The sequence below is a fragment of the Hemitrygon akajei genome, chromosome 8 (assembly GCF_048418815.1).
Source record: "Hemitrygon akajei chromosome 8, sHemAka1.3, whole genome shotgun sequence".
In the NCBI taxonomy this organism is placed as follows: Eukaryota; Metazoa; Chordata; class Chondrichthyes; order Myliobatiformes; family Dasyatidae; genus Hemitrygon; species Hemitrygon akajei.
The window spans coordinates 142,410,547-142,423,888 of NC_133131.1; the positions used below are offsets into that span (position 1 = coordinate 142,410,547).

Genomic DNA, 13,342 nt, shown 5'->3' on the forward strand with positions numbered 1-13,342 from the left:
TAAAAATTACTGTAGAGGCATAATGTCCCTCCTTGTACTGAGTTTTTCAATGATGTATATGATGTATGGATTTTAATCCAGTTGCTGCCTTGCTTCACGATTAAAACATGAAATTTTTCTTATAAAGTTCAATTTCTCACTATGCACTAATTTTGGTACTGGAAGTAAAATGCTTACTCTTATGATAAATTATTGAAAACTGTATACAATTAGAATCAGAGTTTATGCACTTGAAGAATATAAACGTTGCTATGGTTGCTTAAAGGACTGGTTAGGAAGATACTTATTACCTTTTGGAGTTGAACAAAGTTAGAAGCCAAAATCGATCAGTATCTTGAATAATGAATGCAAGGAACTATTCAATAATAATTCAAGAAAATGATAAAAATAGAGCGGGTATCAACTACCTGCTGCTGAATATATGATTAGTTTTGCCCCTTTTGGGCAAGCCTCAGTCTGAAGAACCAAAATGTTAAATAAAGTTTGATACAAGAGATTGAAGATGTTGGTATCTGCAGCAAAATCCAAACTGCTGGAGAAATTCAAGATCAAGCAGCATCTTTCGAGGTGGCAGGGTAACTGTCATTAGAGGCTGAGACCCTTCATTAGGGCTGAAAGTGTAGTGGGGAGATAGGCAGAATAAGGAGGTTGGGGGGGGGGGGAGGGAGAGAGGGAGAGATATAGACAGACAGGTGCTGGCAGGCAATAGGTGGAACCAGATGGGCAGATGCAGCACAGTGGGAGATGGAGGCAAGCTGAAGGGTGATATGGAGACCAGACTGCAGATTCTGCTAAGTAAGAAATGGAAAGGCAATGGATTAAATGTATGGCTGATGAACAGATAGAACCAGATGAAGGAGAAAGTAACTGGTGGGGGTGGGGGGGTGAAGATGGTATGATGGGGCTGGCAAAACCTGGATGGATCAGGAGAAATGTATACAGGAGGTACAAGTTTATCCAAAGTTAAGTAATTTGATATTCATACTATGCGGGCAGAATATGACGTAGTTTCCTTCCAGTTTACATTTGGCCTCATCCTGTCAGTGAGAAGGCCAAGGACAGACAAGCTGGTGTGGCATTGGGAAGTCAGGTTGAAAAGGCATGCCAATGACAGTTCAAGATGACCAGTGTGGACATAGCACAAGTGCAGTCACTTAGTTTATGTTTGTTCTCACTGTTGTTTAAAACAAATTGTTTAAAAAGCCCAAATTAAAGAATTATTTTTAGAACCACCAATTGTGAAGAAGTGCTTAATATCTACCTTCTTTTAACCAAATCTATTTTCTTATGGGTAAAGAAAATGGAAAATTATGTATTTACAAAGTTTACCACGCCAAACTGGAAGTACAATGACACAACTTTCTGAAAAGGAAGTGTCTTTAGGCTTTGAATCCTCAGAAAGACAGTAACATCTTATTGGTAAGCAGTTGCTTCACATCTGAGGAACAATGTTGTCATTACTGCACTGGTCAGACAAAGCAATGACTAAGAGGCAATTATTTTCCAATGATCTAATTGTGCAATAAAGTAGTAAAATAAAAATAAGCAGAACAAAGTAATTACTGAAATTCAACAAGGATCAATTTACTTTGTTTCAATATAAGCATTAGGTCTTGAAAAGATGTATGCTATAAACTTAAGTTATTTATGAAGTGGTCCAATAAGTTACCTCCTCAATGCATTACCAGCCACATAATTTCCCCCCAGATTTTTTTTTTTTAAATCTAACTTACCAGCATGGTAAAATGGTGAGAGCTCACATTTCATAATGCTTCAATTACAAAATACTGTAAATACACAAATTACTTTTCTTTCTAATGTAGCAAGAAAAATAACTCCAACACACGATACAAAATTTAAAAAAAAACACAGCTGTTGGTCAACATGTAATGCCCTGGGTTTATTTTGTGAGAGTTCTGTCACAATTCCAGGTGGGATTAAAAACCTTGAGGATAAATATGCCATTGGACTGGGCATTCAGACTCAGGTACTGACAAAGCACTAGTAGTAGTCTGTTAAGTACCAATCTCTTCACAGAAGAGAGGTCTATTATTTCCAAAGGAAGGCACCCGATATCGTGGTTCTGGCCTTACAGCCTTCACAAGAATCTGAAAGTAAAAGCTGGCTGTTTCAGAAACTGGAATGATGATACACGTACAGCAACTACTGCATTCATCTCCCTTATCTCCTTTTTGTTTCTTCTCTTTTTTTGACGTGAACAAGTGAAGAATGAAGTCTGTGTACAGGAGCACAAAATCAACCAAGAAATTTACAACTTTTAACAGATACAAAAATAAAACGATGAATTATGAAAAAGCAAGGGAAACTCTGATACAGCTCAGATTTGTTTGAAGGAGGTTCAATTCATTTAAACTCAAATGAGCAAAAAAATCTAAGCAGCATAGAAAATAATTAGTGCTAAAATAATTTTGCAGAAGCTTTTCTGCTTCTGAAAAAAACGTGACTTCATTTCCAGCTTGTTACTTGCGTTAGAACAAATATAAGTGGAAGATCCCTATGTCTCCAAGAAGTAGTTCCATCCCCATTTACAAACCGATGCCTTAATTTTCAAATCTGTATGTATGTCACCATTTTTACATGATACACAGAAACTCAGAGACCCAGAGGGGAACCAAGTATGTTTACCATTTACAAAATACCAAGGAGTCCACAGCTACCTAACACATTTACTACAGCACAGGAACCAATGAAGGTACAGTGTACAAAACTGTAAACACAGCACAATAAATAGATAAAACAGCAGGTTCCGCACCATGCACATGATGTGATGACACTTCATCTCTATAGATCTCTCACATCTCACACTCTTACTGGTTGCAATTTTGTTTTCTCTTTCAAGTGCAAAGCATCACGAATGAACAGTTCAGTATTCAAGTAACATATATACAAGTGTATTACAAATATGTAGTACTGTACAGATAATTGCTGTATCATAATTTACAGATGTCAATTCCTATTAACAACAGTAACAAAAAAAAGCATGAGATGTGCAATGCCATCAAGTCCCCAGAGCTGCCATGGAAACAATGTGCTGCATTCTGCCATCCCTTGCATTCACAAACGCTATTGATGCATAGCACTTAAATGAGTTCCCAAGGCTGCAGCTTTCTTTGTGGACACTACGTTACTTCCATTGCCACTGTATTGTCTGCTATACTGTTTAGTGCTGGCTTTTCTGTGTCATGGTTTTCCCTGGAGAAGAGAGATACACATCATTAGTCACTGCTCTGTTTATAAACTAAAAAAATTAACAAGAATTCTGTAAAAACCCACGTTTTCATGAAATGTTTCCAAGTTTAGATTGCTAGCAATAATTCATTTTAAAATGCCTTTCTCTATCTGACATTATGCACCAACACAAGATTTTGTTGTGTCCTTAATTTGCATTCAAGCTTTTTCATGACTTTACTGACCAGATATTACTATGTTTGCAAATTAACCACCCAATCCACAACATATTCATGTCAGTGATTTGTGATATCTTCCTCTTTTTTTCATGTAACATTGCTACTACTTTAGTATTAAGTCAAACATTAACTGACTTCTGCAACTTTTTAGGATCTTCTATCCATTTATAGTTCCTCTTGACACAAGATAAATAAAATTAAACTGGTAATCTAAAGACAGATGAAACATAAATTGAAGGTTAAGGTTAACAGCGGCTTATTCTATAAAATCAATCTATATAACAGTTGCAAGCATTTGAGCACAATTAGATTTAGTAACACAAAAGGACAATAATCAAAAATGTGCTGTACTGTATTTGCAAAATGGACTTGGACCCAGTTGTTGTATAATCAATTATCCCAACACAGAATCCCTTGAAGTCAATCATCAACTACAAACAGAGCTTTTCACAAACATACTTTGCTTTTCAACTTCAATCAAGAATGAACCATAAAGGCCTGCAATATTTGTACACAAGATCTGAGGTGAGGTCTATCGTTGATGAAAAATGCCAAGTTTTATAACCATTATGGCAATACACATGGGAAATTTTCTAATTCAATTTTATTTTTTCTAGAGGGTTCTGTAGAGCAGCATCTGTGGGGGATGAGAGGGGCAGGGAAGGGGAAGGAATTTTCAATGTTTAGGGTTGAAATCCATCCTGGTGCAGGGCCAAAGCAATTTCTTTTACAACACAGTTGCTGCTTGACCCACTGAATTTCTCAAGGAGTTTGTAACTTTTTCTCTTTAGTGGGCCTTTTCAGGACTCAAAAACAGTAGCTGATTGTGACTGACAGATGGATTTTATCTCCTAGTTAATTTGAAGTGTAGCTGGTTACACCCTATATTAGATTAATGGACATCATGAAAACTGGATTTGGATATTCCCATGTAAACTGAGCCAGCAATGAAGAAACCAGAACCGTTGTACTAATTTCATCAATTCAGTAAAGTCAGGACACATTATCACCTGTGATGGGAGGACTGCATGAGCAAGTACACTGCATGTCAATTCTCTTTAAAACCCAGGATTACTAGAGAGTTTGGCAGGGTAGATACAGGGATAATAATTTTCCTGTTAAGCAATCTACAATCAGGGGTCAACTCACAATATGATGGCTCATTTAGGATTAAAGCAAGGAGAAATTTGTTCAGAGGATGCTGAATCTTTGTAACCTTAGGAGGACCATGGATCCTCAGTAACTGAATTCATTCAACAAATGACTCCCTGATTAAGGAAATCCATGGATATAGAACTTGTGCAAAAAAAAGGCATTGAAAGTATATTAGCATGATCTTGATGACTGGCAAAATATACTTAAAGGCCCAGATGGCCCATGTTTGCTCCTAATCCTAGTTCTTATGTAATGAAATCTGATTCAATACATCATAAATTACTTAAAATCCACTTTAGGGTTGCTGTTGGATGTTGTCAATAATGTTAATAAACCATTTATCATAAATCTTCCAAAATGTACATAATACCTCAGCTAAAGAATTGCCAAATAAACAGTTTAGACTCTCTGAACCTTAAAAGAATTAGGTCAAAATATTAAATATAACAGGACTTCATTAGATTCTGATTCCCACAAAGCAAACATATGCAAGAATCTTGGAAAGATCAGTGTTTTACTGCCCTATCTAACATATCCCGATCCCACTGTCTCACCTATATGAAGCCCCTTATCCCATTATCTTGAGATGGGGAAAATATCCTGATAGGTCAATTTAGGAAAAGCTGCCTGCATTGTCTCCATTGCTCAATCAAAATATACACTGAATAACTGCAGAAAACAACTTGATTTTATAACACCAACCTTAGCTACGTAGTGATCTATTGACTTGGATATGAACTGTGTCACATTGTAACCTTTCCAGATGTTTTCCATTCATTCTGCTTTCACTGGTTTACATTTTTATTAAATAATTTACCTATCCTACGTATTTGTTTCATTATAAATGAGGAATGCACAAAAATATACACAGGGTGGAGACAATTATCCTTTCTAAATCTTTCTTGAAGGAATTTCCATTTTGTGTTCCATCTTGGTATATTGCAGACTAGTTTTCTTTAACTTATTGCTAACCACATTATACATACACAAAGATTTTCAATGATCTTGATATTTTATTTAGTTGCACTGTTTTGTGACTGAAGCAATGTAAGACTAAAGCACTTCGTAATCAGCTGCACAAACATTTAAAAGATAGGAACATTCATGCTTTAAGGTATAACCATGGATAACATTTTCATACCAAAATAGAAAATCATAAGACTTACTGGATCATGGTCTTCAAATTTCCAAAATGAGCTATAAATTTAATGGCTTTTATGTCAAATTGTATTTCTGAATCTATGACAACTATAAAAATTTAAAAATGAAAACAACCTTTTCCTATGAAAAAGGGAAATGATCCAACTGCTCACTTAAAAAATATTTTTAAAAAAACAAAAGCACTTTACTTGCCTCCCAACCTCCTGCTCCTACCCATTAAGTTTCCCGATGTGCTGTAGTAAAGTCTCCATTTATGACTCCTATTTCACCTTCTGGGTGGCAACATCACGTCTCTATGGCGCTATGAATTGCAGAGCCAGTGACGTGTTTATGGAGAGACACTTCCTGCAGGTGTGATGTTTAAAGAGTGAGTCATCATCAGTACCCTTTATAAAAAAATTCAAACCAATAAAGAATTATGACCAATATCAAATTTTCAGAACCCGTATGGGAAGAGGTTTCTTCCCACTTAATGTTGAGTTTTGGTGACAATATACTTTTGAGTTCATCATCTTCTTAAAGCAAGTTTATCAAATCCTCACTGACCCTTGGCATTTTAAGAAAGGGTACTGATCAAAAATTATGCCATTACCATTACAGCCCTCCATTTTTCCCTAAACAGGATTCAATTTCCACAAAGTAACCTATTCAAGAATATTTTGGGAATGGCAGGTCCAATTGAGAGAATTTTTTTTGCATTATTGTCATCTTTTTCAAGAAATATAAGACTACAATGTAATTGCATTTGTTGCGTAAAATGCTTTGAAAGGATCAAAGATTATGTCATATTCTTGATATGTATATAAAGGGGAAGCTATAATACAAAATTTTGTTTCAAAGGTAAGCTTAATATTTAAACAAACTACATCAAGGTGTAGAAAACAGTTTAGGCTTCCTTAATTTTAAATACTGAACAGCTTTAAATGTCTTTCAGATAATCTAGAGATATTTCATTGCTTTGTGAAGATTATTTTTGATGTCATAAAAAGTAGTTTTATGAAGCGACTCACTATCGCCAATCCTAATCAGAGACTACTAAACTTTGAAATATGAAGGTAAGCTAGCCAATAATAATGAGGGTACCAAAAGTTTTTTTCAGATATACAAGAGAGGTGAGAGTGGATATTTGACTGCTGGAAAATTACACTAGAGAGGCAGTAATGGGGGGGGGGGGGGGGCTGCAAAGAAATGGTGGACTACTTATTAAGTATTTCGTGTCAGTCTTCACTGTGGAAGACACTAGCAGTATGCCAGACATTCAAGACCATCAGAACGCAGAAGTGAGTGTAATTGCTATTACTAAGGAAATGCTTAGGAAGGTGAAAGGTCTGAAGGCAGTTAAGTCACCTCCACCAGACAGACTGTACTCCAGGATTCTGAAAGAGGTAACTGAAGAGATTGTGGAGGCATTAGTAGTGATCCTTCAATAATCATTAAGATTCTGAAAAGGTTTCCAGAGGACCGGAAAATCGCAAATGTCACTTTGGTATTTAAGAAGGGGTTGAGGCAAAAGAAAATAAATCATAGGCCAATTAGCCTGACCTCAGTGGTTGGGAAGATGTTGGGGTCCATTATGAAATTGGCCAATGTCAGCATTATTTCCTTCAGAAGATATCTTGTCTGACAAATCTGTTGGAATTCTTTGAGGAAATAATAGTCAGGATAGCCAAAGGATGTTGCTTACTTGGATTTTCCAAGGCCTTTGACAATGCTCTGCACAAGGCTGCTAAATAAGTCAAGAGTCCGTGGTATTACAGGAAAAATACTAGCATAGGTAGTAGATTGGCTGACTAGCAGCAGGCAAAGAGTGGGAATAAAGTGCGCCTTTTCTGGTGACTACTAGTTTTCTGAAGGGGTCTGTGTTGGGACCACTTCTTTTCATGTTACAATGATTTGGATTATGGAATGGATGGCTTTGTGGCCAAGTTTGCGATGATATAGACAGGTGGAGGGGCAGGTAGTGTTCAGGAAGCAGAGTGTCTCCAGAGGACTTGGTCATTTTAGGAGAGGGGGCAAATAAGAGGCAGACAAAATATAGTGTAGAGAAATGTATGGTCAAGTAATTTGGCATATGGAATAAAGGCATAGATTATGTTCTAAACAGGAAGCAAATTCAAAAATCAGAGGTAAAAGGGGTCTTGGATCCCTTGGGATGGCTCTGGACCTGTACTCACTGGAGTTTAAAAGAACGAGGGGGTTCTCATTTAAATTTATCCAATATTGAAAGGCCGAGATAGAGTTGATGTGGAAAGGATGTTTCCTATTAGGAGGAATTTCTTTAGCTGGAGGATGATGACTCTGTGGAATTCACTGCCACAGACAACTGTGGAGGCCAATCATTGGGTATTATTTTAAAAGGAGACTGATAGGTTGTTGATTAGCAAGGATGTGAAAGGTTATGGGCAGAAGGCAAGAGAATAGGGTTGAGAGGCATAATAAATCAGCCATAATGGAAAGATGGAGTAAGCTCGACGGGCCAAACGGCCCAAGTCTGTTCCCTATATCTTATGGATCAACACAACGAAATCATATGCATGCATTTTCTACTATTTCTCTTCCACCACACCACCAGTTCTCAAAGCTGGTTATGTTCATTAGGGTACGGTTTAGTAAGTGCTGGTACGTCTTTAGTACTTTGTGCAGGTCATCCTGGATGCACAAGTTCTACAGGGCAAAGGTCAGAGGCATCCCAGTGTTCTAGTATATAAGTCACAAAATGTTAACAATTTGATAAGTAGGAAAATGGTCTATCAGCCTATATAGTGAAGAAATTAGTGTTTTAAGAATAGTGTGGTCTTGTTCCAGTTGTACAGACCACACTCAGAATATTATGTACAGCTTTGGTCCATTTAACTAAAAATAGGATATTGTAGCATTGGAGGCAACCCAAAGGAGATTCACTAGACTAATTCCTGGGAAAGAGTATTGTCCTAGAAAGAAAGGTTGAACAGTTCAGGTCTATATTTCTTGCAGTTTAGAAGAATGACCATATTCAAACATAAAAGATATGTGGGCTTGATGGGGTAGATACTGAGGTATTTTCGCTGGTGGGAGAGTTAAGAAAGGGGTCATAGCTGCAAAAATAAGGTTAGTCATAGTCACTTAAAATTGAGGGGCACAGAAATTTCTTCTGACAGAGGGTAACAAATCTCTTGTATACAGTACCCTGCTTCAAGCATTGTGAAAGCCAGATATGTTTGAAGTGGAGATATATTAATACTTGACAAATCAAAGAATTCATGGTTATGGGGAACTGGTACAAATTTTTCCTCCATGATTATTTGAGCCCAATATCAATTTCTGCAGTGAGTAGTGTTTTCATGCACATGGTTGAGACCAGTACAAAGAAGCAATAGAAATGTGACAATGATTAATCACAATCAAATGGAGATCATTCTTGCAATTAAATGCATTCCATTAAAGAAGCAGATTGCATTTTCTATGAATCTGTGTATTATGAGGAATGTTACAACTGGGTGACAGACTGAAACGATGACTCCAATTTGTGAAAGAGCTGCACGATTGGTAATTAAAGGGAAAATCTGTAAATTAAACATACAGTATTTGTAGAGGGGAATTATTATAACTAAAGACTTTTAGAATTTCTTACCTTTAATAAATCCCACTGGTTTCACATATTTATCTCCCCCTCCCCACCCGACCCACTATCAGCTATAGGCAACGCTAGATGGGGAGAGTGCTTGAATGTAAAAAGTTACCATCCAGACAATTAATCTTTACTACAGCACACATGGAAACAAGCTGTTAAGGGCATAACTTTTCTTGTAAAACTGAACCAACTTGAAACCAAACCTTGAATATTAAATTACAACTACTAACTTTGAGAATGTTTTTTTTTAAGAACTTAAGAGATCTCAATTTGAGAATAGAGCTTACCTTGGTACTCCGTCCATGGATGTGGCGCCTGTAACCTTGGGCATCTGACAATTTGCTGCTGAAGCCAGTTTTAAGGCAGCTGTTGGAACATTATTTAAAGTTCGTGGTATATGACGTGCATTCAGACTGGTGACAGAATTAACAGCAGCTACTGAGCTGGGTACACCTATGCGAAGGCTGTTGCCAAGCAAAACCTGAGGACTTGAGTTCATAGTATTTCCATGGTGACTCAGTGCACTATGGGAAGTTGCTGTCTGTGTGTTGCTGCAGGAAGGCAGTAAGGTTGAACCTGCTGCTGATGATGACGATTGACTGGTTTGTACAAGTGCTGTAGGTGTGGTACTAGTGAGGTGTAAGCCCTTGTACGATCCTGTAAATAAAAATAAAACAGAACTAGAACATTTGCATGATCTCAAGATCAGGGCAAGAAACAATCAATGAAATGATCTGAATTAATGTTGGTGCATTTGCATTTGGGAAGGCATTATGACCCACAAATTCATATTTCATCTATTTCACTGCATACTAAAGGAGTATGTGCCACTGAAGGTTAAAGCAAGCAAATATATCAAATAACACAACAAAGTTTCAATCACATTTGTTCTGCCTTGTCGAAGGATTAAGGAAAGGCTTTTAAAAGCTTTGTCACATTCAAGTACTGATAATACTCAGAAAGGTTCAAAGACTGGGCTCCTCCAGAAATGTGATTATTGTTTTCTCAGAGCATTTATCAATGAACATCTCTAACATGCAATTCCCCAAACCCCCAAGATAAAATACTAAGCCTACATTTAAAAAGGTCATTGCTGCAAAGCATGATTTCCACAATACAAGAGATTCTACAGATGCTGAAAATCCAGAGCAACACACAAAATGCTGGAGAAACTCAGCAGGTTTTCTGGTTACCTGCTTGCTTCTTTCAAACAAGAACAGTTCCAATTCACTAATCTTTAAGTAGCAATTTTATTCCCCAAGTTCAATCAAACCCAGCGCAATTAAATTGCATTTTATAGTATTTGTCTGCTGATCTTCCATTTTTAAATTAGATGTCTGAAGTTGGGATGGAAAACTAATTTAAATACTGTTTAAGCATTATACAGGGTATACCATTACAGAAATGAAAATAAGCTGCTCTTAAAAATTATAAAATATGCATGAAATCTTTGAGCTCTTTAAAAAAAACAATGGCTGTAATTAGCTGAAGGTATGAATAGCATCAGTTGTTAAACATGCTGTAATGTTGGCTGTAATTTAACAGTTACTTTGTGAAGTGTTCTTCAGGCTAAATGGGCAAGATTCAGGTCAATGATATGTTTAGCCTCTAACCAAATTTGCCTGCTGGTTAGTGCTTTATTTTTGTCATAATGGAAGTGCAAAGTTTTTGGGACATTAAATTATACTCCAACACAGGTTGCTATATTGTTTATATGTAAGTAAATGGAGAACAATTAGTCTCACCCTTATAATATTTAGCTTCATTTGACACACATACATTGAAATATAGTGAAATGTATCACTTGCATCTCCAACCAACGCAATCTGAAGATGTGTTTCAAGCGCAATACAACATGCCCATATATTTTTGGAGTGTGGAAGGAAATCAGTGCCCGGAGGAAACTTGTAGTCACAGGCAGAACATAAAATTCCTTATAGACAGTGGCAGGAATTGAACCTCAATCACCGATTGTGGCTGTAAAGCGTTGTGCTAACTACTACACTACTGTGCCAACCACAGCAATGAGCTTGAAGTATTTTTCTCCACATTTGAATGCCAAAAATATAGCAACCGTATTAAAAAAAAGTTACTCAATATAGTCAAAAGGCTGGATGAGAAGGAATAACAAATTCTCTATAATGTAAATTTTAACATATTCCTTTACATTTCTGAAAATATCTCTCTCTCCATTCACCTCCAAAAGTATTTCATTTTGTGATCATCTAGATTTACCTGAGGCTTGGAGGACACCATTGATTCCAAGCACTGCCTCCTCCTTTGCTTTGAACGCCATCAGTTGTTCAGATGTCATTAAAGCCGAGGCTGCAAATTGTGCGCTGACTGAATCCAATGTTTTTGAAACAGAACCCTGTTGTATAAGAAATTATACAATAAATAAGAAATATTATTGTAAACAAATGTAATTGATTTTTAAGTAGATCACCACGTCAGAAATATTTCTATTGTTTGTATTCAATGAAATTTATGCAGAACTAAGTAATTATGATCATATGGTTACTGTCTAATTTCATTTAATATTCAAAGATCTTAGAAATGATGACAGGGAGTTCTGAGATGACTTTTGCTGCACGTTTTCCAATGCTTCAACAGGCACTTTTTTTTTGGCAGCATTGAGCTCACAGTCAAAAATAACATTGCTGATAGCTGCAGCTATTGCCCCACTTGTACAAGAATATGCACAAAGTCTTCCAAAATATTAATTTATACACTGCTTCACTGCCTAGCAAAACAGTTCCTCTTTTTAATCACAATTTTTAAGTGACAATTCTAATCCTGAAAATATAACTTCTTCAATCTTGCTGCAGTAGTGAATTAAAAACTGATTATACATCAATATTAGATACAATTTCAATTGTCAATCAAACCCGAGTTTCTGTATTTCTCTACTGTTAATAATTCACCTTGACACAATTTCCTTCAAAGTTTTGTATAATATAAAGTTATCAATCTTAAAAGTCACATGTAACAATAGAGGTTTTTGTTATGATACTGTATTTAAAGTACAGTTGGCCCTCCTTATCTGCGGGGGATTGGTTCCAGGATCCCCCGCGGATACCAAAAAATCGTGGATGCCCAAGTCCCTTATATAAATGGTGTAGTATTTGCATATAACCTATGCACATCCTCCCGTATACTTTAAATCATCTCTAGATTACTTATTATACCTAATTCAATGTAAATGCTATGTAAATAGTTGTTATACTGTATTGTTTCAGGAATAATGACAATAAAAAAGTCTGTACGAGGCGCAAGGCGAACAGTGCTCAAACAACAAGTGCTGGAGAGAGAACTTCTGGGTTTTCCCAATCTGCAGTTGGTTGAATCCGCGCATGCGGAACCCATGGATCAGGAGGACTGACTGTATACTTTTTTTTAAAAAGTAAGAACAATTCAAAGTCACACAGTTGCTAAAGTAGTATTTAATTGAACAGTGCTTACCTGTGAAGAATTGGAGCCTGAATTACTATGTGCTAGCTGCTGCTGAATCTGTGCAAGTTGTTGTTTCTGCATCAGTACTAGTTGCTGTTGATGTTGCTGGTATTGTTCTGCTGTAAATGCTGAACACAAATCAATTTATTAAGGCAAATTTGATGCAAAAGTAAAACTGATGCAAGAAGCATCTGCCATTTTCAGAAATATCTGGACTCTAAACATAACTGCACCAGAATCAACACTTTTGTAAATATTGCTTTGATATGGTTACCAGGATAGTTTTTCCGAAAGCAATTTAGCAAATTAACCTGTCATCTCTGTACAACTAGATTTAATTTACACATCTGATTATGAAATGGGCATTAAATATTCTGGAGAGTAGGGAAAGAGAACACCAAGACAAAAAAACACACATTAAAAACCTGCTGATTAGAATGACCTTCATACAAGTTACTGCAAACACTGAGTAAACATAAAATCCCATCAGTTAGTCCTCATCAAATTAGGAGTAATCAACTAATACTTGGGATGT

The 13,342-nt window shown here is 36.5% G+C and overlaps 1 protein-coding gene across 2 annotated transcripts in view; it reads right to left on the minus strand.

Moving 5' to 3' along the window:
- Positions 1 to 1,559: 1,559 nt before the first annotated feature.
- The window catches only part of LOC140732319 (enhancer of polycomb homolog 1-like), a 193,818-nt gene continuing 182,035 nt past the window's right edge, over positions 1,560 to 13,342 (minus strand). For both annotated transcript variants that reach the window (XM_073054791.1, XM_073054790.1), the window contains 4 exons: positions 12,817 to 12,935; positions 11,590 to 11,725; positions 9,642 to 10,011; positions 1,560 to 3,213 (listed from right to left, as the gene is read on the minus strand). In XM_073054791.1, the coding sequence (XP_072910892.1) occupies positions 3,141 to 3,213; positions 9,642 to 10,011; positions 11,590 to 11,725; positions 12,817 to 12,935 (698 nt within the window). In that variant the 3' untranslated portion in view covers positions 1,560 to 3,140. The remainder of the gene's footprint in view (positions 3,214 to 9,641; positions 10,012 to 11,589; positions 11,726 to 12,816; positions 12,936 to 13,342) is intronic.